The sequence below is a fragment of the Anolis carolinensis genome, chromosome 4 (genome assembly GCF_035594765.1).
Source record: "Anolis carolinensis isolate JA03-04 chromosome 4, rAnoCar3.1.pri, whole genome shotgun sequence".
NCBI classification, from domain to species: Eukaryota; Metazoa; Chordata; class Lepidosauria; order Squamata; family Dactyloidae; genus Anolis; species Anolis carolinensis.
This window is the reverse complement of record NC_085844.1, coordinates 139053057-139075563: the sequence shown is the minus strand read 5'-3', so window position 1 is coordinate 139075563 and position 22507 is coordinate 139053057. Positions and strand designations below refer to the sequence as shown.

The 22507-nt window shown below is 40.1% G+C and overlaps 1 protein-coding gene across 6 annotated transcripts in view; it reads left to right on the top strand.

Annotated features, from left to right (window-relative positions):
- Positions 1–22507, top strand: part of ralgapa2 (Ral GTPase activating protein catalytic subunit alpha 2) — a 205701-nt gene that overhangs the window by 78627 nt on the left and 104567 nt on the right. For all 6 annotated transcript variants that reach the window (XR_010005277.1, XM_008109089.3, XM_062977917.1 and 3 more), the window contains 3 exons: positions 5683–5876; positions 6137–6235; positions 6818–6973. Coding sequence is in view for 5 of the 6 variants with exons in the window: in XM_008109089.3 (XP_008107296.1) it covers positions 5683–5876; positions 6137–6235; positions 6818–6973 (449 nt within the window). In the remaining variant the exon portion in view is untranslated. The remainder of the gene's footprint in view (positions 1–5682; positions 5877–6136; positions 6236–6817; positions 6974–22507) is intronic.

Here is a 22507-nt window from a genome sequence, read left to right as displayed (position 1 = left end):
GATGGTCAGAATGGCAGACGCTCTGGGGATGGAAATTAAGCAAACCTCAAAAGCTGTTACCGACCCTGTTTTCAAGAGGGTCCAAGCTCAAGCCCCTTGCTGCCTTTTCTTCCATACCTCCTGGACGTAATCCAGGCATCTTGGAAGACGCCATCTTCGATACCTCCAACCTCTAAGAAAATAGAGGCCTGGTACCGAACCGATGATGAAGCCCTGGAATGGCTCAAGCATCACCCTGATCCAAACTCCATGGTGGTAAAGGCCTCCCAATCGTCGGGTCGACAGTCCAACTCCCCTGCCGACAGGGAAGGTAAACGATTCGATGCGGTAGGCCGCAAGCTGTACTCTGGCGCTCTCCTCCTTTGCCGCATGGTGAACTACGGGGCCTGCATGGGCACTTATCAACAGATCCTCTGGGAAAAGCCCAACCTTTCTTCGCCAAACTTTCTGACGAAGACCGGTCAGTCCTTTCGACCCTCCAACAGGAGGCGGACTCCCTCGCACACCACCAAATTCAAATGGCTAAGCACACTGGCGATACCGCCAGAAAGATGATTGCCCACGCAGTTGCGATCAGACGGCATGCATGGCTTCGGTCCTCAGGACTCTCTTCTTCCTCTCGACAAGTGATCGAAGACCTTCCTTTCGACACTCAGGGCCTTTTCAACTCTGGTACTGATGACAAACTGAAGTCCAATCATGACTTCAAGATCCTCGCAACAAAGTGCGGGACCGATCAACCTCAGGCTCAGCGGACCCGATGGTTCCTGCAACGGTACCGTCGCTACCCTCAGCCTTTTCGTCACCAACCATTTCGACACTCGTCGAGCTCGAGTCACCACAGTCGTCAGCAACAACCTCGCCGCCAGCACCAGGTCCCGAAAGGTCGAGGCAAAGGTGCCACAGCTATGCCACAACCCCAACGACGGGCCTGACGCCCACTCTCTTGGCGACTTTTCTACCTTCACTACTACTGCCACTGCCATGCCTTTCCTAGGCTCCGACCAGAACCTTCCTCTCTGCTCTTTCCTCGATCGCCTAGCTCCTTTCTACCGCGAATGGGAGTCTATCACCTCAGATGCCTGGGTTCTTCGCATTGTCAGAGACGGCTATGCCTTGGAATTCGAAACTTTGCCCCCCACGGGTCACATCCTTCACACCGACCCTTCACCGGAAATATGCTCCGAGGTCGACTCCCTTCTGGCAAAGGGCGCAATCCAGCCTTCTCCTTCCGAGCAGGACACTCAAGGTTTCTTCTCGAGATACTTTACAGTTCCCAAAAGGGGCGGAGGTCTTCGGCCCATCCTCGACCTGCGAGCCTTAAACCTCTTCATTCTGCCTTCAAAATTTCGAATGGTCTCGGTGGCCTCCATTCTCCCGATGCTCCGACACGGAGACTACTTTGCCTCTATAGACTTACGCGATGCGTATTTCCACGTCTCGGTACGTCGATCTCACAGGTGCTTCCTCTCCTTCAAGCTCCTGGGACAGTCTTACCATTTCACAGTTCTCCCTTTCGGCCTCGTCACGGCCCCAAGGGTCTTTACGAAGGTGGTCGCCGTGGTGGCAGCGCACCTAAGAAAACAGGGCATAATGGTCTTTCCTTATTTGGACGATTGGATGATTGTCGCGTCCGACCCCTCATCCCTTCAAAACCACGTCTCTCAAGCTCTTTCTCTTCTACAACGGCTGGGCCTTCAGTTGAATGTTGCAAAGTCCCAACTCCTCCCGGCCACAGAAATCCGCTTCATCGGAGCTCTCTTCAACTCCATCGCGGAAACCGCCTCCCTACCGAAGGACAGGTTCCTAGCCCTTCAATAACACCTTTCTCTCCTCCTCCGCAACCGCAGGATCCGAGCCCATTCTGTCCAGGTTCTTCTGGGTCACATGGCCTCCACGGTCATGGTTACTCCTTTCGCCAGACTACGTCTCAGACCTCTTCAAAGATGGTTTATAGACTCTTTCAAACCCCATTGGCATCCGAGCTCAATGTTTCTCACGGTACCGAACCAGGTTCGCCTCTCCTTTCGTTGGTGGCAGGACCCAGCGAACGTTTTTGTGGGACTTCCCTTCCATCCCTCCCTTCCGTCAGTCACCATCACGACCGACGCCTCCAATTTTGCGTGGGGAGCCCACATGTCAAGCCTCACTGTCAGGGACCTTTGGTCCATCCAGGAGAAGTCTCACCACATAAACTTTCTAGAACTGTTATCAATCTTCAAAGCCCTCCGGGCGTTTGCTCGCTTTCTTCCCCACAAGACTGTTCTGATCCAAACGGACAATGCAGTAGCTATGTACTACATCAACAAACAAGGGGGTACGGGCTCGAGGAAACTGATGGCGCTCTCGATGGACATTTGGCTATGGTGCATAGCGAGACACATAACCCTGTCGGCGGTTCACCTTCCGTGGGCTCAAAACACGCTAGCAGACTCTAAGCAGAATGACGACCTCCCCCCACGAGTGGCGTCTCGATCCCGAAATCCTGAAATCCGTCTTCGACGATTGGGGCTGGCCAGCTCTGGACCTTTTTGCCTCCCCCTCGAACGCTCAACTTCCTCGCTTCGGAGCGAGACTACCTCCAAACTCGACTCCGGGCTGTCTCGGAGACGCGTTTCTCCTCGACTGGACTCTCGAGCCCGTCTATCTATTTCCTCCCTTCCCTCTCATCTCGAGGGTAATAGAGAGACTCTATCTAACGCCGACATCGGCCATCCTGATCGCCCCTGCATGGCCACGCCAGCCGTGGTACCCAACTCTACTCCGGATGTGTGCGGATCCTCCCCGCACTCTCCCAACTCTCCCTCATCTACTATCTTCACAGAGGGGACAGGTCCTCCACCCCGACGTCCCGTCCCTACACCTGACTGCCTGGAGGATACTTCCTTAAATTCTCTCCACCCAGACCTGCAGGCGATCCTTCGTGCCGCCCATAAGCCGGCCACGTCAAAGGCCTATGCTTACAAGCTTGCAAAATTCCAAACCTTCCTTCGGGACCTACACGTCGATCCCTCCTTTACTTCGATCCTGCTGGTCCTGGACTTCCTACTTTCTCTTGCGGATTGTCAACTCTCTCTGGCCTCGATAAAATCCTATCTCGCTGCTCTCTCCTGGCATTTCCAACGTCAGGGACAACCCTCTCTCTTTTCTAACAACCTCATTAAGACCTTTCTTCGAGGTTACAAAAACCTGCACCCTCCAGTTCAACCTCCGACTCCCGGATGGAGCCTCGAACTCGTCCTTTCTCAACTAGCTTCAGCTCCCTTTGAACCTATGGCTTCCGCTGACCTTCACCTTCTCTCTTGGAAGACTGCCTTCCTAATCGCTATCACCTCTGCGCGCAGGCCTTCGGAACTGGCTGCTCTTCGGGTGGACGAACCCTACCTCCGTTTCCACCACGACAGGGCTGTTCTTCGCCCGGACATCACCTTCCTACCTAAGGTGGTCTCTGCTTTTCACCTTAACCAGGACATAATACTCCCTGCTTTCTTTCCTAATCCTTCTTCTTCTTTGGAGCGGAGACTTTATCTCCTGGATGTCAGGAGAGCCCTCCTTTTCTACAAGGACAGGACTAAGGACATACGTAAGTCACCTAGACTGTTTGTGGCTTATGCTACCCATAAGCTGGGCGAACCACTTTCTTCTCAAAGACTCTCACACTGGATTGCTCAGACTATCGAACTCGCTTACCAGCTGGCTAGATCAACGAGGGGCCTTTCCACTTCTACTGCCTTCCTGAGGGGTGTCCCTCTCGACTCCATCTGTCGAGCGGCTATCTGATCCACTCCATCCACCTTTGTTTCACACTACAGGATGGACTCAAAGAACCTCAGGGACTCGGCCTTTGCCAGGTCTATCCTTTCCTCCTGCCTTTCCTAACGTTACTTGCCTTACTCAAAACCAGTTTTTTTTTTGCTGTCTTTTCTTACAAGTTCACCGCTGTCATTCAGCCTTTATTTACACGATATGTTCATGGGTTCATTAACGTAGTGCTTGTGTACTATACTTACCCACTGCACTGAAATGTATTTCATGAATACCTCTACCTCTGTTTCAAGGAATCGGTCTATACTTACCTCTGTAATTCTTACAGACTATCACTCACATACAATGTTGTGATTGTGTTCTGGATCCTATTAACAAGGATCGGTTTTTGCACTATATACTGTTGCACCGTTTTCTTTGACTATTGCACTTGCTTTTGCACCTTGTGCTCAATAAATGTGTTGTTTGGACACTAAACTTGTTATCGGGTTTGCTATCCCACCTATCTATACCTCAGCTTGCTAGTCTCCATTAGTGTGCATTCACAGAGTACACGAAGAAAAAGGACAGGTTGCTTACCTGTAACCGTGTTTCTTCGAGTGTACTCTGTGAATTCACACAATCCCGCCCTTCCTTCCCCACATGCAAACCTCTCCCTTTCTCGCTGCCTTTGCGGCGTAGGAACTGGAGAGCGAGCGCGGAGGGCGCCCTTTATACCCTCTGGGGAGAGGGGCGGGGTTACCGCCAAATTTCAAACTTTAGCTTGGAAGAGTATCCGTTGGAGCCTGCGCAGGTGCAGCCTTCTCCATTAGTGTGAATTCACAGAGTACACTCGAAGAAACACGGTTACAGGTAAGCAACCTGTCCATCTTCCACCATCAACTTCGCTGGACTGGCCACATTGTCTAAATGTCCATCATCATCTCCCAAGCAGTTACTTTACTCTCAGCTCAAGAACGGAAAACAGAATGTCAGTGGACAGCAAAAGATATTTAAAGATGGACTTAAAGTAAACCTAAAAAAATGTGGAATAACACAGAGAATTGGGAAGTCCTAGCACTTGAGCATTCGAATTGGAGGTCAGCTATTACCAACAGCTATTACTCATCCAATAGGGATCTTCTATGATAAATCCTATTCTTCTGATCTCTTAACTGTCATCCACATTTTGATTAATGACTGAGTCAGGCTATAAGAAATCTTTGAATATCTCAATGTTTTTATTGTCTACTTTAAAGTTATATAAATCATCTGTGGTTGTTATTTTTGGTGCAACACTTTAGCCTTTGTCTGCTGCCCTCAATCTGCCACATGAAGAGAAGATTCTCCCTGTCTCGTGAAAGGGAGAATTTACCCACCTTACTAGAATACTGCTGTGGTAACATTTTGCTGTCAAACCAATATGTTTTTGTCATGTCTGAATGTTTGAAAAGTGAACTGTGTGGCCAAACAGGAGGAGCCTATTTTATATTTTTTTGCCGTTGTCAGTTTCACCAGGTGGTCTCCATACTTTGACAATAGTTGAACTATTATTAATCCTAATGTGCATTGTACATGCAGATGATGTTTTCCCGATAAACAAGTTAACTATATTCTTAAAACTTGAGGTTACCAAGGACAAACTCATAGTTCTCAATTGTTTTGCATCTGCATTTTTTTTCATCACATTAATGAATTGGTGCCATTACTTCCTATGGTATAACAAAAATGATATGCTCTTGGGATAACAGCAGTGCACTTTCATTCTGGACACCAGCTGGCCTGCCCAAAACCAGAGACTTATGTAGAATAAGCAAAATCCTTTCCCATAACACGTTGTTAAGATGCATTGCACTGCTGATCTTCATAGATCACAATATCTTTTTGCAATCTTGGGAATTTTGTAATTAATGCAGTATAAATAAATTTTCTTTCTAGACAGCAGTGAGTTCCTTGCTGATGACTGCAGTATAATTGCTGGTGGAAATCTCATAGGCTGGCATCCAGACTCTGCTTCCGTATTATGGCGAAGAATATTGGGGATTCTTGGAGATGTAAATAATATCAAGTCTCCTAAAATACATGCCATGGTTTTTGAGTTTCTCTATGAACTGTGGTACAAATTAGCAAAGGTAAGCTTGAATCTAGTTTTAATAGTATGAATATTCAGTGAAATACCATTGGTTAAAAAGAGCAAGAAATATTAAATATGCAATATGTTTGTAAAAACGTTTTTAAAGTATTTTCAAGCTTGTTTCAGCTATACATTGGAACTATAGGGTTTGAGACCCTGTACCTTAAATTTGGCAACTTAAGAAGAAAAAATATGATTTATTGTAACATTGGGAGATTTTGTCTTATTAACTGCTTGCTTTGTTTTGCTGTCCCTTAGATCAGAGATAATCTTGCTATCAGCCTAGATAACCAGTCTACTCCTGCGCCACCTATTTTAATTCCACCACTCAGGATATTTGCATCTTGGTTATTCAAGGTAGGTTTTTAAACAATATTTTTCAGAATACTAGTAGTTTGCCAAAAAGCACTTCATGTACCTTTCTGGGACCCAATCTCATTGTTATCCTGCTTTTATTATTGCTTAGTCTTGTATTACAGTGTTTCTATATTGGTGTTTAATCATGCGGGTCAGGTATAAATTTTGTAGCTGTTTTAACTGCACATATCTACATATATCTATATATCGTATATATATAATAAACACTTTAAGTCTTCGAAATTTTATTCTTTTTTCTATTTGTGACTTTGTATTTTGAAGTAAGTGGAAAAATAGAACTGTGCTTACAGTTGTTTATGTCCATTTTGGTTAAACTTGATGAGACAAGTACTCAATGAGAGAAATAGGTGAACTCTTCAATTGAGAGAAATATGTGTACCCCTCAAGTTTAACCAAAGTGGATTGAGGGAAATAGGATTCAACATTTTAGCCATAGACATCTTGACAAGGTAGGAACAATATTTTAATGTAAAGTTTTAAACTATTGTTTTAAAAACGAACCAGATGTTGCTGTCCTACAGACCACCTATCTTGCTCAGTGCTTCTTCATTGTTCTTTCAGGCTGCAACCTTGCCAGATGACTACAAAGAAGGGAAACTCCATTCATACAAACTGATATGTGCTATGATGACTAGGCGCCAAGATTTTGTGCCAAATCCTGACTTCTTAGTGCATTTTTATCTTGTCATGCACATTGGCTTAAACAGTAAAGATCAGGTACAAAGAACAATGGTCTTGTTGAAAACTGAATGGAATAATATATATTCTAAGGTTTAGAAGCTGAATCCCCCTTCGTTTACAGTAGAGCCCCTTCTGTTCATGAAAATCTCGGGATCCCATGGAGGATCCAACTGGTGGGATAGTGGAGTGGGAAGACTCTTCCACTCAATTCTCTCGTTCCCTGCAGCACATTTGCAGTGTTCCAAAAAGCCCCCACTCTTTAGAGCAGGGCTTCTTAAACTTTTTCCACTTGTGACCCCTTTCTTCCTGAGAGATTTTTATACAAGTCCAGGAAGATATATAAAATAAGTTCAAAAAATCAAACACTCTGATTCTTCTTTTTATGAAGGACAGCTCAAGCAATTTCTGCAGAGTCCAACTATATACGTTGTTGCTAACAGATTTGTGTAAATGGGTGGCATTTGGAAACTTTATACTGTTGCTAATTTTTTTGCGCACCCCCCCCCCCCCCAACATTAAGCTCAGGGCCATTTGGGGTCAGGACTCGGAGTTTACAAAACAGTGTTCTAGAATAAATGGGAGAATGCAGTGAGATGCAAAGAAGAGCAACAAGGGCTGCCTCCCATGAGAGAAATCAGCCAACCCAACTAACAGGAGGGAATCTAAAACCCAACCCATTTTTTGTTCATCTACTAATGAAAGTTGAATAATTAGACATCTTTATGAAAAAATGATTTCTTTGTATTTCTTTTGCTACTGTTACTATTTCACTGTTATTTATTCCCAGCTATGGGTTACATGAAGAATGTGTTCTCATACTTGTTGGAGCCTCTTTTACTGTGTGCGAAACTCATATGTGTCAATGATTCTATGCAGGAAACTTCTCGGCCATATAGAATAAATACCTATGTGAAGGAAATGAATATAATAGTTTAGGCACAACAAGCAAAATAATGATCAGACTGCAGAAATGTATTTAAAAGATGGGCTCTAAGAGATTTGAAGGAGTGCAAGGTGGTCTATTGAACAGGGCAAGGGAGCCAGATTGGTCTAAACCAGTGTTTCTCAACCTGTGGGTCCCCAGGTGTTTTGGCCTACAATTCCCAGAAATCCCAGCCAGTTTACCAGCTGTTAGGATTTCTGGGAGTTGAAGCCCAAAACATCTGAGGACTCACATGTTGAGAACCACTGGTTTAAACTACAAAACAGGTAGTCATTTGAAGAGGAGCCTGCCTAGAGTGCAGTAGGAAAAGGAGAGGTAATGAATGAATTTCACATATGATAATGGCAGTGAAGCAGAGAAATCAAGAATAAAGCTAATGATATAATTTAGACTACAGTTGGAATAGTTAATAGAATGTGTTTTTGTCTTTTTACTAACGCTTACTGTGTCAGTATTTTTCACTCTTGATCAACATTACTATTCTTTTACAAATGTTTTTTCTCACCTCTTGGTGGCAGACTTGGCTTCAAGTTTTCTAGTGCGTTTGATCAGGGATTCTGAAAAAGCATTTCTTTTTCTTTTTGAATTTGAAAACTCAAGACAGCATGACCTCATTAATATTTGCTGCTCCTTTCCCCACCAGCAGCTATTGGCAATCTTTTTGGGTTGCAGTGAAGGGATTGAAGGTGTTGTCGAAGGCTTCCATGGCCAGAATCACTGGGTTGCTGTGAGTTTTCCGGGCTATATGGCCATGTTCAGAGCAACCCAGGAATTGAAAGTGTTTTTTCAGAACCCTTTGCCCCAAATCAGAGAACTACTTCAGCAGGGGACAAGTTTCTGCCCTCAGCTGTACTTGTTTGGAGCTGCATAAACTGTCAAAAAGGAGAAGGGGGAAAAATTGAATCATAAGAAGTCAACATCCATTTGAAAAGTGAATCACTGCTACTGGGGGCTTCTGTGAGATATAATACCATTTTCCCCTTCCTGATTGAGTAGAACAACCTTTTGCATTCTCTCTAGATCTGTTTGCTCTTAAAGTAACATTAGAATATAGAGGAAACTGATTGGCTAGGTAGAGCTCTCATCTCTACACACCATTTTGTTCATCCTAGCAACACTTTAGTTCTTGGAATATACTTCAAAAATGTGTATCACTATTCTTAATAGTAAACTCAGGTGGTGAGTACAAATAACACTGTAGACAGAACAAAGCTTCTGAGATTTGAAGCATGTCAGTATGCTCTTAAAGAACTTGAGACATACAGAAGTCAACATTTCTTAAAAAGCCTAAGCAAGTTAAAAGTCCCAACTAAGAGCCCAGTGAGGACTGGGCATGCCCAATAGATAAAGTATTTAGAAAAGAATGAAACCTCATGCTTGGCACGAATAGTTAGCTAGAATCTTCTTTAGGAAGATTCCTTTTGGAAGACTAGGCATCCAGCATCATTTTGTTGTTACTTCTACTTCAGTTGACATAAGGGACTGTAAGTAATCAAATGCCTTGTTAGTTTGAATTTGCAACACACAGTGAAATCCCACCCTCATCCCCCAAAAAACCTGTGTAGCTTTTAAAATAAGGTAAAGTAAACATCTATCCCACAAGGCTAAATGGGACTTCCAAACTTTCCCATCTTACTTGCAGAGATTCAAGACAGGAAATCAAGACAGGGTCTTCAGTTTTGTTGCTTCATGAGATGAGCAATGGAGAAGTTGGTTGCACACTCAAAGTGATATGTCAAGGCTCCAATTGACTTCCAGATTCAGGCATCCTCTTGAAGTACTGTCAGTTGCTTCTGCTTTTCTTCTCTTTCAATATTCCTAATTAACCAGTAAGCTAGTAGAAGTGCAGTACCAGCTAGCATCTCAGTAGGCTCCTAACCTGGCAAATCTCTTGTGGGTGAAGCTAAGTTCTACACCCAGACACTGTCATTTTACACAATTAGAGAAGGTTGTAAATTAGAAGATGTATCATAAAGGAGCACAGTAAAAATGACCCAGCATGTACCTTTGAGCTTTCGGGATTCCCAAGTTATTGAAAACATAAAAGAAAAGTATATTTGAGGATTTTCCGGAGACACAACTCTTGAGTTTATAGTGAATGCCCAATATAAGAATCCCTTTCTTCTCTGCATTTTGTTCATTTTGTTCTCTTACATATTTTACACTACTATAATGTTGCCCAGAATCATGAATTATTTAATTCCATCTGCTGTGGATGGTGGCTGCCTTTCTCTTTGGATGTTCAAGTACATGAATCTCAGTTGCATTTAAAACAGCGTTTCTCTCCCAATCAGTTGCCAAAACATACAGTGTATGAATAAAAATAATAATTCCAATTGCCACTACCCCAAGTGATTTGATTTTGTACCATTTGTAGCCTATATGTTAAGAGAAACCATTGCAACCATTCCCATGAAATTGGTGACAATTCATCCGAGTACTTACTTATGATGTTGTACTTCTAAGATATAATTCAGTTTGGGGCACTGGAATATTTCAAATGATGTGCCACACTACTCCATATATATATATATATATATATATATATATATATATATATATATATATATGATTGGTTTGTGTACACCTGGTGTAAATAAGAGCATCTCAAAGATGCCTGCAAACCTGGTGAAAATCCATCCAGCTATTTCCTGTGTTGCAGTAACGGTAAATATAACAACAAGGAGAACTTAATATTATTTGTAGAAATGGTAATAGTTCTGCCCAAGGAAAAGAATAAAAAGCACTTGAAGGTATCACAAATTTGGCAGTCTGTGCAAGTCAGTCCAATTGATCTGAATCTACTGAGAGCAGTTCTAACAGAATATTAGAAACAAAATAGATGTTGTGTTAAATACATCATATTAGAGAATACTGTTTATATGAAAACAGGGACAAGTTAGGAGGAGAAATCAAGACCACCTGAAAAGAAGCTTGAAACTTCCTCTTGTGGTCAAGTATAAACTAGGTAAAAAGGTAAAGGTTTCCCCTGACGTTAAGTCCAGTTGTGACCGACTCTGGGGGTTGGTGCTCATCTCCATTTTTAAGCCGAAAAGCCGGCGTTGTCCATAGACACCTCCAAGGTCATGTGGCCGGCATGACTGCATGGAGTGCTGTTACCTTCCCGCTGGAGTGTTACCTATTGATCTACTCACATTTGCATGTTTTCAAACTGCTAGGTTGGCAGGAGCTGGGGCTAACAGCGGGCGCTCATTCCGTTCCCGGATTTGAACCTGGGACCTTTTGGTCCACAAGTTCAGCAGCTCAGTGCTTTAACACACTATGCCACCAGGGCCCCCTCCCAGTATAAACTACTTTCTCCTTATTTCATTTGCACACTAGTTTACACAGATTTATGTCAAGGAGAGCTTGCATTCAATCATTTAATGCACAGCAGCAATAAGGAAGGTTGTTTCCTTCCTATCTTTTCATATCTCACTTGTAAAGTTTTTTTGTTACTTTATATACCCAAATAGTTCCTGAATCTGTTCTTCAACCCTTGCTCTAGCACAGAAATAAGCAGAATTACTACCTGAAACTTCATATAACTACCAAGGAGGTCACATTTAGGCTGAAATTGCAAATCTGAAGTCCAGAAAAGGGAAGCTAGCCTTGAAGTGTGAAAGTTTCACTATATGATCAGAATGTATACACTAAGATAATTTGAAAGAAGAGGCATAATGATTAATATTGTAATATAATTCTGTGTTTTTATTGTACTCTTATAATTTGCTCATTACTACACCGCCTATAGAAAAATTATGCAGAAATGAAGACCAAAATCCAATTGCAAGTCTTAATTAGAGTAGACTTACAGAATAAAATCATAGAATCATAGAATAGTAGAGTTGGAAGAGACCTCATGGGCCATCCAGTCCAACCCCCTGTCAAGAAGCAGGAAATCGCATTCAAAGCACCCCCGATAGATGGCCATCCAGCCTCTGCTTAAAAGCCTCCAAAGAAGGAGCCTCCACCACAGTCCAGGGGAGAGATTTCCACTGCTGAAGAGCTCTCACAGTGAGGAAGTTCTTCCTGATGTTCAGGTGGAATCTCCTTTCCTGTAGTTTGAAGCCATTGTTCTGCGTCCTAGTCTGCAGGGCAGCAGAAAACAAGCTTGCTCCCTCCTCCCTATGACTTCCCCTCACATATTTGTACATGGCTATCATGACTCCTCTTAGCCTTCTCTTCTGCAGGTTAAACATGCCCAGTTCTTTAAGCCTCTCCTCATAGGGCTTGTTCTCCAGACCTTTGATCATTTTAGTTGCCCTCCTCTGGACACCTTCCAGCTTGTCAACATCTCCCTTCAACTGCGGTGCCCAGAATTGGACGCAGTATTCCAGGTGTGGTCTGACCAAGGCAGAACAGAGGGGTAGCATGACTTCCCTGGATCTAGATGTTATACCCCTATTGATGCAGGCCAGAATCCCATTGGCTTTCTTAGCAGCCACATCACATTGCTGGCTCATGTTCAACTTGTTGTCCACAAGGACTCCAAGATCTTTTTCACATGTACTGCTGTCTAGCAAGGCGTCCCCCATTCTGTATCTTTGCAGTAATAAATTTCTGTGAATAGTAAATCACTGCTTGTGTAAATCCAATTGATTCAGTGGTAAGCATGACTAGCAACTGATTTAGACCTATCTCTCTGAGCAAATTTTCTATAGGTGGTTTAATGAGTAAATCATAAAAGTACAATAAAAATCATAGAAGACATATCCATTGCATAAAATCAGGAATAAATGATAAAGCCCATAGATTGTAAAAGTTCAGAAATATAAAAATGTCTTGGCCCACAACTGAAAAAACATAAATGAGATGAGAGTTTCATAAAAGTGAGATACCTCAGCAGAGATCCCCCTCCTCATGGCCAACCTCTTCAACTCCTTTGGTGAATACATCTGAAGAAGAGCCTTCAAAGAAGTTTGAATGGCAATTTTATATAGAAGCACTCATCTTTACATGTACCTTGGTACTGGAAAGGTGGAGGCCGCCATTTTGAATGAAGCCTTGAAGTGGATTGGTAGGCAAGAGTTCATTTACGTATGTGCAAAGTATGTTCCTAATGATAGTTTCCAGCTATATTTTCTAATAATCACAGTATCCAAACTATCTTCCAAGGTGGCTACCAAAATATGGATGATGGGAGCCAATTTGCCTCTGCCAGGAGGAAAGGAACTGTTGCCAGGGTACTAGTCTTGGCATGTGAAAAGCACACTGTATTACTGAAGCCAATCTTTTCATTGCTGCATGGATGAGCAGCCACAAACAAATCACCTGATACATAGACCGAGTGTGACTAGCCCAAGCCAGTTGAATATGACATCCTAGACAGATTGGCCACACACCAGTCATACCTTTGTCTTGTCAGGGTTACATCTTAACCATTCAATCAAATTAAGGAGACAATGTTATTTCCTGTGTTGTGGACCTCTAGAGATAACTGCATTGTTACATTTATCCAGAATGTTATTCAGTTTTAGAATAATTTTAAATTGTGATATGGATATGAGTGTGAATTTAATACTGCATTGAGCCGAGCGAGATAATGTCTGTATTCCTTGAATGTTGACATAGTCTTGACCTTCCCAGTAATGCTAGAGTTGTCATGATTTTGTGCTCCATAATTCCAAAGAATGGCATCCTCTGTATGGTAAATTGTCAGTAAGAGGTTTTCTGGACACTTTCCCTGTCACTGACTGTACTGTGCCTTCTTGTTACTTGAGCAGTGACTAGCTTTTCATTAGCTTTTTCCCCCTTAGTATATGAGCTATTTGGCCTTCTGTCTTGGCTTACACTAACCAAGAAGCTTTACAGTTGATAAAACAATCTTAAGCAACTGTTGCATCATAGCAAAAATGACAAATCATACCAAAAAGACATCACTTCTATATCCTTGTGTAAATCTAACGATTTATTCCCTCACAACAATAACAGCATATAACAAAGAAAGGAATAATATAAATTAAATGCACTGTGATACAGAGCTTGCAGTCTACATAATTTGTACAAGCTCAATGGTACACTGGAATGCAAAGAAAATTGTAAACCTTAATTTATAAACCTCAGAAAATGCCAGAACAACAAAAACAATGTACAAGAAAATAGCTAAAGGTCACAGATGGAAACCAGATAATTTGTGCAATACAATATTCCTATGTAGAAGGCATTTATGGATTCTTGGATGTATTATTTGTTAACTAATTACATGTTGGTGTTGTTTGGCTACTGTTGCCTTCATTGAGAATTTTTGATATTTAGAAATATCAACCAAATATTTACAGTGTGCTGCTTGATCTAAGTTGTGGAACTGGAAAATGGTGCTAAACATTTCACTGCCTGCTATACCACAGCTGCCACTTAATTTGAATAACTTTTCCCTTTTAAAAGAGAAAAGAAGATAAGCCCTTCAGTGTCTGAAATTTTGTGCTGTTCTACATAATTAAAGACAGGAATGAATCTGCAAAAAAAAAAAATACTAGTTTATTCCTGGCAAGGAACAACCGAGAGTCTTTCTAAGAGACAGATGGTAGGCTATCCAGTTACATTTATAAATGACAATACTTTGAACTAGAATCGAAAGGGAGTATTTTTATAACTGGCCTTCCTGTGAACTTGATAAAACAAGTGGAAGACTTTTTAAAAATAATCTTGCAATATATATTTTTTACATTTTTGTTCACTTTTGACCGTTTATAGGCATTTATAGAGTTAATCCATTTTACGATGGCATACATTGCAGTTCTTTCCTCCACTTTTCCTTTTATGATACTACAGTGCATCATTTTGAATTGCCATAGTTTGTAAGGCTTCTTTCTGCCCTTTTCTATAACGGCATCAACACTAAATGAGACTGCTGCAATTATATAAACAATGGAAATGCTTCCAGAACAAATCTCCCATCTTACATTTTCATTTCAGGTAATTGTTGAATGAATTTGGAACCATAATCAGCCAACATTATTTTAGGCAGTTATAGATCAATTATGAAAGAAGAAAAGAGGAAAACCCTGGATAAACTAAAAACCACTTTTGGTTGCCATTTCCATGTGCATTTCTTTCTGCTTACGGTGTTCCAGTTACTATGTACCTAGTATTCAATTAAAATGATTGATTTACTAGGCTGCAAGCTGCTGAATGCTGTTTACATTTATATAATTGCATTTTGAAGAGAAGGTAACAAGCTGGTATGTTTAAACTCCCATATATATATATATATATATACACACACACACATACACACACACACACTGTATATCTCAAAATCATTGGCAAATAACAGATGTTCTTCCTAAAGCTGCTTTACTAGGAAGCAAAATCACTTCACCACATTACTTCATAGAATGTGTATTTTCATCATTACATATTTAAACTGTTTGGAAGAGAATGTCAAAAATATTTGATTACCTTGATTTATGAATATGAACAAGTTGCCTAAACTTGTGTCACAGGATGATCATTGAGAAGGATCCAGTGAAGGATGGCATACAGAGAATGCATTTGTTTGACCCTTAGACATGAATAAAGCATACTAACAATGAATCATATTCTTAGTGATCCAGAAGAAAATAATATAGCTACCCTGTTTCCCCAAAAATAAAACAGTCTTATATTAATTTTTGTTCCAAAAGATGCATTAGGGCTTGTTTTCAAGGGCAGTCTAATTTTCCAAATTGACTTTTTAAATGAACTATATCTAGGGCTTAATTTTGAAATAGGACTTATATTTTAAGCATCCTCAGAAATGCTGGAAAATCATGATAGGTTGGGGTACATCTTATTTTTGGGGAAACAAGAAACTGGATCACCCCTAAATGTTACTAAACTAGAATGAATATAGTTCCAAGCAAAGCCTTGACCACAGGATCCAGTGTTGTACATCTGCTAGAATGAATGAATGCCCTTGAATGAAATTTATTACCATCAACAAATCAGACAAAACAGTAGAACCGAACAAACACTATCAATAACAAAATCACATAAAATCAAATACCATTAAATGCAGGTTAAAATTCCCTTAAGTTTATGATGTCATTTTTTGCCTACAAGTGAGCACAGCAGCACAAAAGCTGGCAACTTTAACTGTTACCATTGGATTTTGATCTACCAGCAAATAATGTATGTAAAACTCATCAGTTTTTTCAGTAATGCTTTGTAGAATTGGGTGGATAAAAGTATGTCGGAAGCCATTGTAGAAAGAACAATATAACAATATATGTCTTATCATCTCCACTGAGCCGCCGCCACCACAAGGGCATAAGCGTACATCATAGGGGACATTGTTATACATCGCCTCTAATAAGGCTGATGGTAATACATTAAATTTTTCTATGGAGAATTCTTTTCTGTATTTTGGAAGGGTTAAAATATGAAAATGACTTGCTAAGATAAAAGGTTGACTACTGTCCCTGAATTCAGGATATATAGCACCTACACTTACATGGTACAGCAACTCATTGTCTATAATTCACTGATATTTTTCCTTTTGTATATCCCTTTGGCAAAATAGTGGTTCATGAGAAATCCAATTTATCTAGTTTCTCATCCAGTGTATTTTTCTATCTAGAATGAAACCTGTCAGTTAATACTAAGGGAGCCAATTCCACAGGGGTAAAAAACATTTTTAACCAGAAATTCAATGTAAGGATCCATGCCTGTGACTCAGTTGACATTTGGCCTGTTTCTAATCGTAAAAGTCCATTTGGCACACAACTAGTAAGACCAAGGATAGATCTCAAAAATTTTGACTGTGTGGATTCCATGGCAACAAAATTACTATATGGACACCACTGTGCACCATATAACATCCGTGGCATTAGCATTAAAGACTTTTATAGCTGATGGAACATGTTGTCCTCTTTTAACAAAAAACAAAAAAAAGGATGTAAGTGACTTCTGAGCATTTGCAATGGCATTAGTAGATTGAACTTTCCAGGAGTCTGAAGTTTGAAAAGTCACATTATAGGATTTTACCTGCTCAATTGGGTGCTCTTTATTTGCCACTTAGGTATGCTCCATTTCTTAGTAAACACTAGGGCTTTGGACTTAGTGTAGTTAATTGCTAGCTTTCAGTTTTGCAATGACTACCCAGAGCATTTAATAACTGCCACAAGCCAATGCAAGTTAAAGAGAGAAGTACCACATCACATGCATAAAGAAGGGTTGACAGAGGTCTACATGCTAGGTTAGGAGGATGAACGTTTGAATCAGAGAAACTTCTAGCCAAAGAGTTAATGTAAATATTAAAGGAGGTGCTAGCACACAACATCTTACATCTTCATGTGTTGGGATGGCCTTGGTCAAGTGGCCTACCCTGTTACATCTCACTTTCAAACATGTTTTCTCATAAAGGCTATGAATCAAAATCAACAGGCACCTGTCAATATTAGTTATCTCCAATTACTACCACAACCTATCTCGGGGAATCATATCAAATGCAGACTTAAGGCAACGAAGGTTATATAAAGCGCTCTGTTGGTCCTAGATCAGTTCTTAACCTATGGGTCCCCAGATGTTTTGGCCCCAGAAATCCTAACAGCTGATAAATGGCTGGGATTTCTGGGAGTTGTAGGACAAAACAGCTGGGGACCCACAGGTTGAGAACCACTGTCCTAGATGAATATTTATCCATAGGATGGTGTAAAACTATACCATGATCTCCAGTAGAGCACTCCAGTCTAAAACCTGCTTGCTCATCTTCTAGAAGGGTTTCCTCTTCCATCCAGATTGCTGGTTTTTCAAGGAGGTGATGAGCATACATCTGATTGCACTTAGCAAGCTAATTGGCCTATAGTTTTCAGAGTCTGAACATTTCCCTTTCCTATATACTAGAATAATGATAGCAAGCCCCCAGACTTCTGGTATACATGCAGACCAATCTATGCATGTGAATAATGCTGCTAGGATTAGGGCCCACCAACTATTATTTTCTATAAGCATCTCAGGAGGGATATTGTCACTCCCTGGTGCTTTACCCACCTAAACCTTAAAAATAACACTATTGATTTCAGAGGTGGAGAGAGAGGCCCAATCTGGAAGAGTGAGTATGTCTTGTATATTCCAGTGCTCAGATTGCCTTACAGCATACAGACTAATGAAATATAATTCCCAGGTCTTGACAGAAATGTAAGAATCCAATGAGCCCAACATCTGCTAGATTCTGCTGCCTCCATCAGTGGGATCAGTAGAAGGAAGACCTTTCTTCCTCTTATAGCCCGTGTGCACCCTAAAATCTTGTTCCAAGAAGCTAGGAATCCCTCACCCCATAGCAATTTTTATACCACAGATGATACAGTAAAGGAAATTGAAAGAAAGTCTCAATTTCACTGATGAAAGCAGGATCCAGTCAGAGTACATCACTGGATCTCAACCATGTTTGTAGACATCTTAGGTCTGTTGGTGCAGATGGGTTGAATGGATCTCAGACTCACTAAGATCTTTTGGTTTTGTGCTGTTCAAATACCCAACAATTCAGATTTTTAAAGGGCTATGTTTAAATATTTTTAAAAGACCAATTTCATTTGTGTTGGCCTTCAGAAGCAGTGTAACATGGAATGCATCTCACAGCCCTGTACTTGTCTTCATCATGAAGAAACTGGGAACAAATTGAGAGATGGGGTGAAAAAAGTAGTGTGTTTGCAGACATATGTGTTGCCTTTTGTTCTCCAGCACGGGATCTAAGGTTTGAAAACATGTCCACCCCAGATTGAAAGTTTTTTAGAATGTTACGTAGAACCAAGTCCTTTTACAGGGATGGAATAAATATGAACAAGTTCCAATATTAGAAAACAGAAGTTTTTGTAACCACCGAGATGTTAAAAGGTCATAGAACAGAAATTAACCTTTCCAAATCTTTTTTAAAGAATTCAACCCAGCAAAGGAATAACCAGAATTCAATATATATAAGTTTAAATAATACTCTTAGTATCCACAACATCCTCTATGGTATTTTAGTAATCTAATCACATTTATAAAAGTTGAAAAAATACATTGGCTAATGATAAAGGATGCTATTACATTCCACTAGAAATTCCTTTAATTGGGATAGTCAAATTATGTCTAGGCTGTAAAATGTCAAATTGTAGTTGCTAGTTAATGCTGACTTAAAGTTCTTTTGTGAAAAAAAATACTCCACATAAAAAACTAGTTGTATGACAAAGAATATTAGCCTCATGGCTGTTTTCTATAGATGGGAATAGTTGTACTCATACTCAGTCTAATATAATCCAGGTTAAATTAGACACATGATCAACACTTTCAGTTAGAACAAGGTTTTACTCTTCTGAGAGGAGAGAAATTACATTGTTAATGGCTAACATTTCATTAATAAAAGATTTATAATCAAATAGTGCAACAATACAACCCTAAGTTTAAAATTGAGAATTAAACTACTGAGTTTAAATAAGAGTATTAACATACAAATCAATAAGATTATTGTTAGAAGGAGCTAGAATTATGCATTCATGCAAATCCTGTGTTGAGATCCAGCCTTAAAGTCATTTCCAACGTATAGTAACCCTAAGGTGAACCTGTTACGGGATTTTCTTGGCAACATTTGTTCAGAAAGGGGTTTCCTCTGAGGCTGACAGAGTGTAACATGGCCAGGGTCACCACTGGGCTTGTATTAATTCTGTTGTGATTGTTATGTGTTTTATGTTGTATTTTATACTGTGTATTTTATACCACTGTATTTTATTGTATGTTGTTGGGCTTGGTCCCCATGTGAGCCGCCCCGAGTCCCTTCGGGGAGATGGGGCGGGATACAAAAATAAAGTTATTATTATTATTACTATTACTATTATTAAGTGAGGATTTGAACAATGGTCTGGTGTGCTAATCATACTTGCAACTATTATATCACAGCTCTAGAAAATCAGGGTTCTTGCATATAAACAGGACAGATTCTACTTCTGAGCTTGGTCCAAGTGCCCAGTAACATGTGCCTCATTTTTCAGTGCATAGGATGTAATTGAATATGTGTTACACAAGCCCGTAACTGGGGAAGGAGGGTGTTACGAGATCAACCTCCCCCCCCCCAAAAAAAAAATTCAGGTTAAAAAAATGACCTTGGTTTACTTATAAATTTTAACTGATTAACCAAATCCCCATGCTAAGTTTTTGAGAAGCAAAAATTATAATTCCTCCAGAAATGCAAGCACCATCACAACCAAATTTTGATAATTTATTCACACTATCACTTTTCCACCAATTTACATTATCCCATCATTTGGTAAAACATTACAAAGAGTAGATATGGACATTTTCTGTAGTCTGCAACATGTCGACAATCTTTTAGAAAATCCAGGGAAATGCGCACAGAATCTGTGAAAGAATTTCAGATCTTTCACACAGCAGGATAAGTGGTGGAGTCTATGGGTGGAAAGGTTAGGGTTCCCTACATCTGTTCAAGGCAAACATGTAAAAGCAACATCCAGGCAACTTCATCAACACCAATGGAATATTATAGGCTAAATATGTATATCTCATTTCTGGACTTTTTCTGTAGTCAGCTTCAATAAAGGTTTACAAAGCACAGGGAAGTAGTTCAGGAATTGCACGTATTCCTCCTTATTAATTGTGGCCATCTAAAATTCAACTTGAACAAGTGCATAGAACTTTACAATGAATGCTGTCAAGATACTGACACACTGATGGAAGAGTTTGACTTGTGGTGTAGAAAATGGAAAAAGATTGCACCTGCAGAAAAACAATCTAATGCACTGGAAGTATATCTTGTCTGTGATAGACAATTTTTTTTTTCTGAATGTGAAGAAACTTCTTCAGATTTCTGCAACATTGCCAGTGTCAACAGATACATATGAAAGGTTGTTTCCAACTCTTAAACCTTTGAAAACATACATAATAAGCACAATGGAGCAAGAAAGACTTGTGGTCTTGAGTATCCACCAAAGTTTATAAATGGAGCCTGATTTAATAAGGACGTAGCATTTCACTAATGGGATATGAAAGAGAAACCAAGGAGACATAAAGAGAAAAACTAGAGACAGATCATCTCAGACAAATCTGCTATTATTTAGTAAAAACATGATATTTCCTCACCTGATTTATTTTAGTTTATTATATTTATATGCTGCTTTTCTACCAAGACAGTCAGAGTGGGAGACAAATGGTTCCAGATGGTATCTATTTTGAGTATTGTCTGTGAGACCAGTCTCTTTAACGTATTTATTAAAGTCCAATTCTATACTGAATCTATTTAGAAGTAAGCACTGTAGACTTAGTTGAACTTTCTTTATATGTGAGTGTGCAAAAAGATTGTAGCCATGGAGATGGTTTTAAAAAAAAACAGAACTCTCACAGTGACTTACAAAGTATGAAGGAGTGATTTCTTATTTTTATTAAAATAGGTCAAAATAAACTGATCTTTAGCATGTTCCAGTGTTATCACTGGCTATTAGCTGCCAACCAATCTGTGTCATCTTAATTCCTCTGGCATTTTAAATATTTTATTACAGGTTGAATCTCCCTTATCCTTAATGTCTGGGACCAGAAGTGGTGTAGATTTTGAGGTCTTTTCAGATTTTGGAATGCCTATATTTGAATTTACATAATAAATGAAGATTGGGGAAAGGGGACTAATCACGTGTCCAGTGACTGCTGAATATTCCCTCAATGATTGTCAGCAAACATGCCACCCTTTTAACAAAGTAATGGGAAAGGGAGGAGAAAGTCCTCCCTATCTTACTTGTCTTTTTCATTTTCTTTGGGCTGGATACAGGTGACAGCCAGTGCAGTCACTCCACTCTTGCGTCACACGGTCATTTCCAGGTCACCTGCCATGAAGTTTCTGAGAATGCTGCTTTTTACAGGGGTCCTATGTAAACTGAATCTTTTCCTCTTCCCCCATCAGGTTTCCTTGAGAAAAAACTTAGCAGGCCCTACATTGGTGACTAACCCGCTTTCCCCAAAATCAGAATTGGGTAACTTTTGGCAAAAAGCTTTGTTTTTTTTTTTAGTATTTCGGATTTCCTGATAAGGAAAACTCAACCAACTTAATTGCATTTTTAAGACTGCATCCCTGTGCATATTACCATTAAGCCCAGTAGGATTTGCCCCTGCGTAGACATACATAGGATTGTAATGTAAACTACCTATTCATATACCCATTATTTTTAGAATTTCGCTCACCTTACATTACATGGCTGTATTGATTTTTCCAGGTATCAGGGACTTATATAACTACAGACAAGGATCTGATGTAATTGTGTAATTATATATATTTTAATAAGTGTTTTGAAAGAGATTTTACTGAATTATGTTAGTTATTGGCTATAACAACTTTTGCTTTCTGCCAACTTAATCTTCTGGAAACTGTGCTGTGTGATCAACTTACTCTTTGCTTGAATTCCTCTTGGCAGGCCTAAAATTAAATATTCCTGCCCTGTGCTAAATAAAGGTTGAACAAAAAGGTTTAAACTTAAAAAAAATGACATCATATGAAGTGAAAAAATGTACTGAAACTGGTTTTCAAAACTCTTCAAAAGCAGTCACACACTGATAGATTTTATGCTAATTACCATTGTCACTGTCACCATCATCATCATTATTGAGCATTATTTTTATTTATCTTCTTGAGTTTAATGATAACAGAATAGCAAATGCAAAACAGA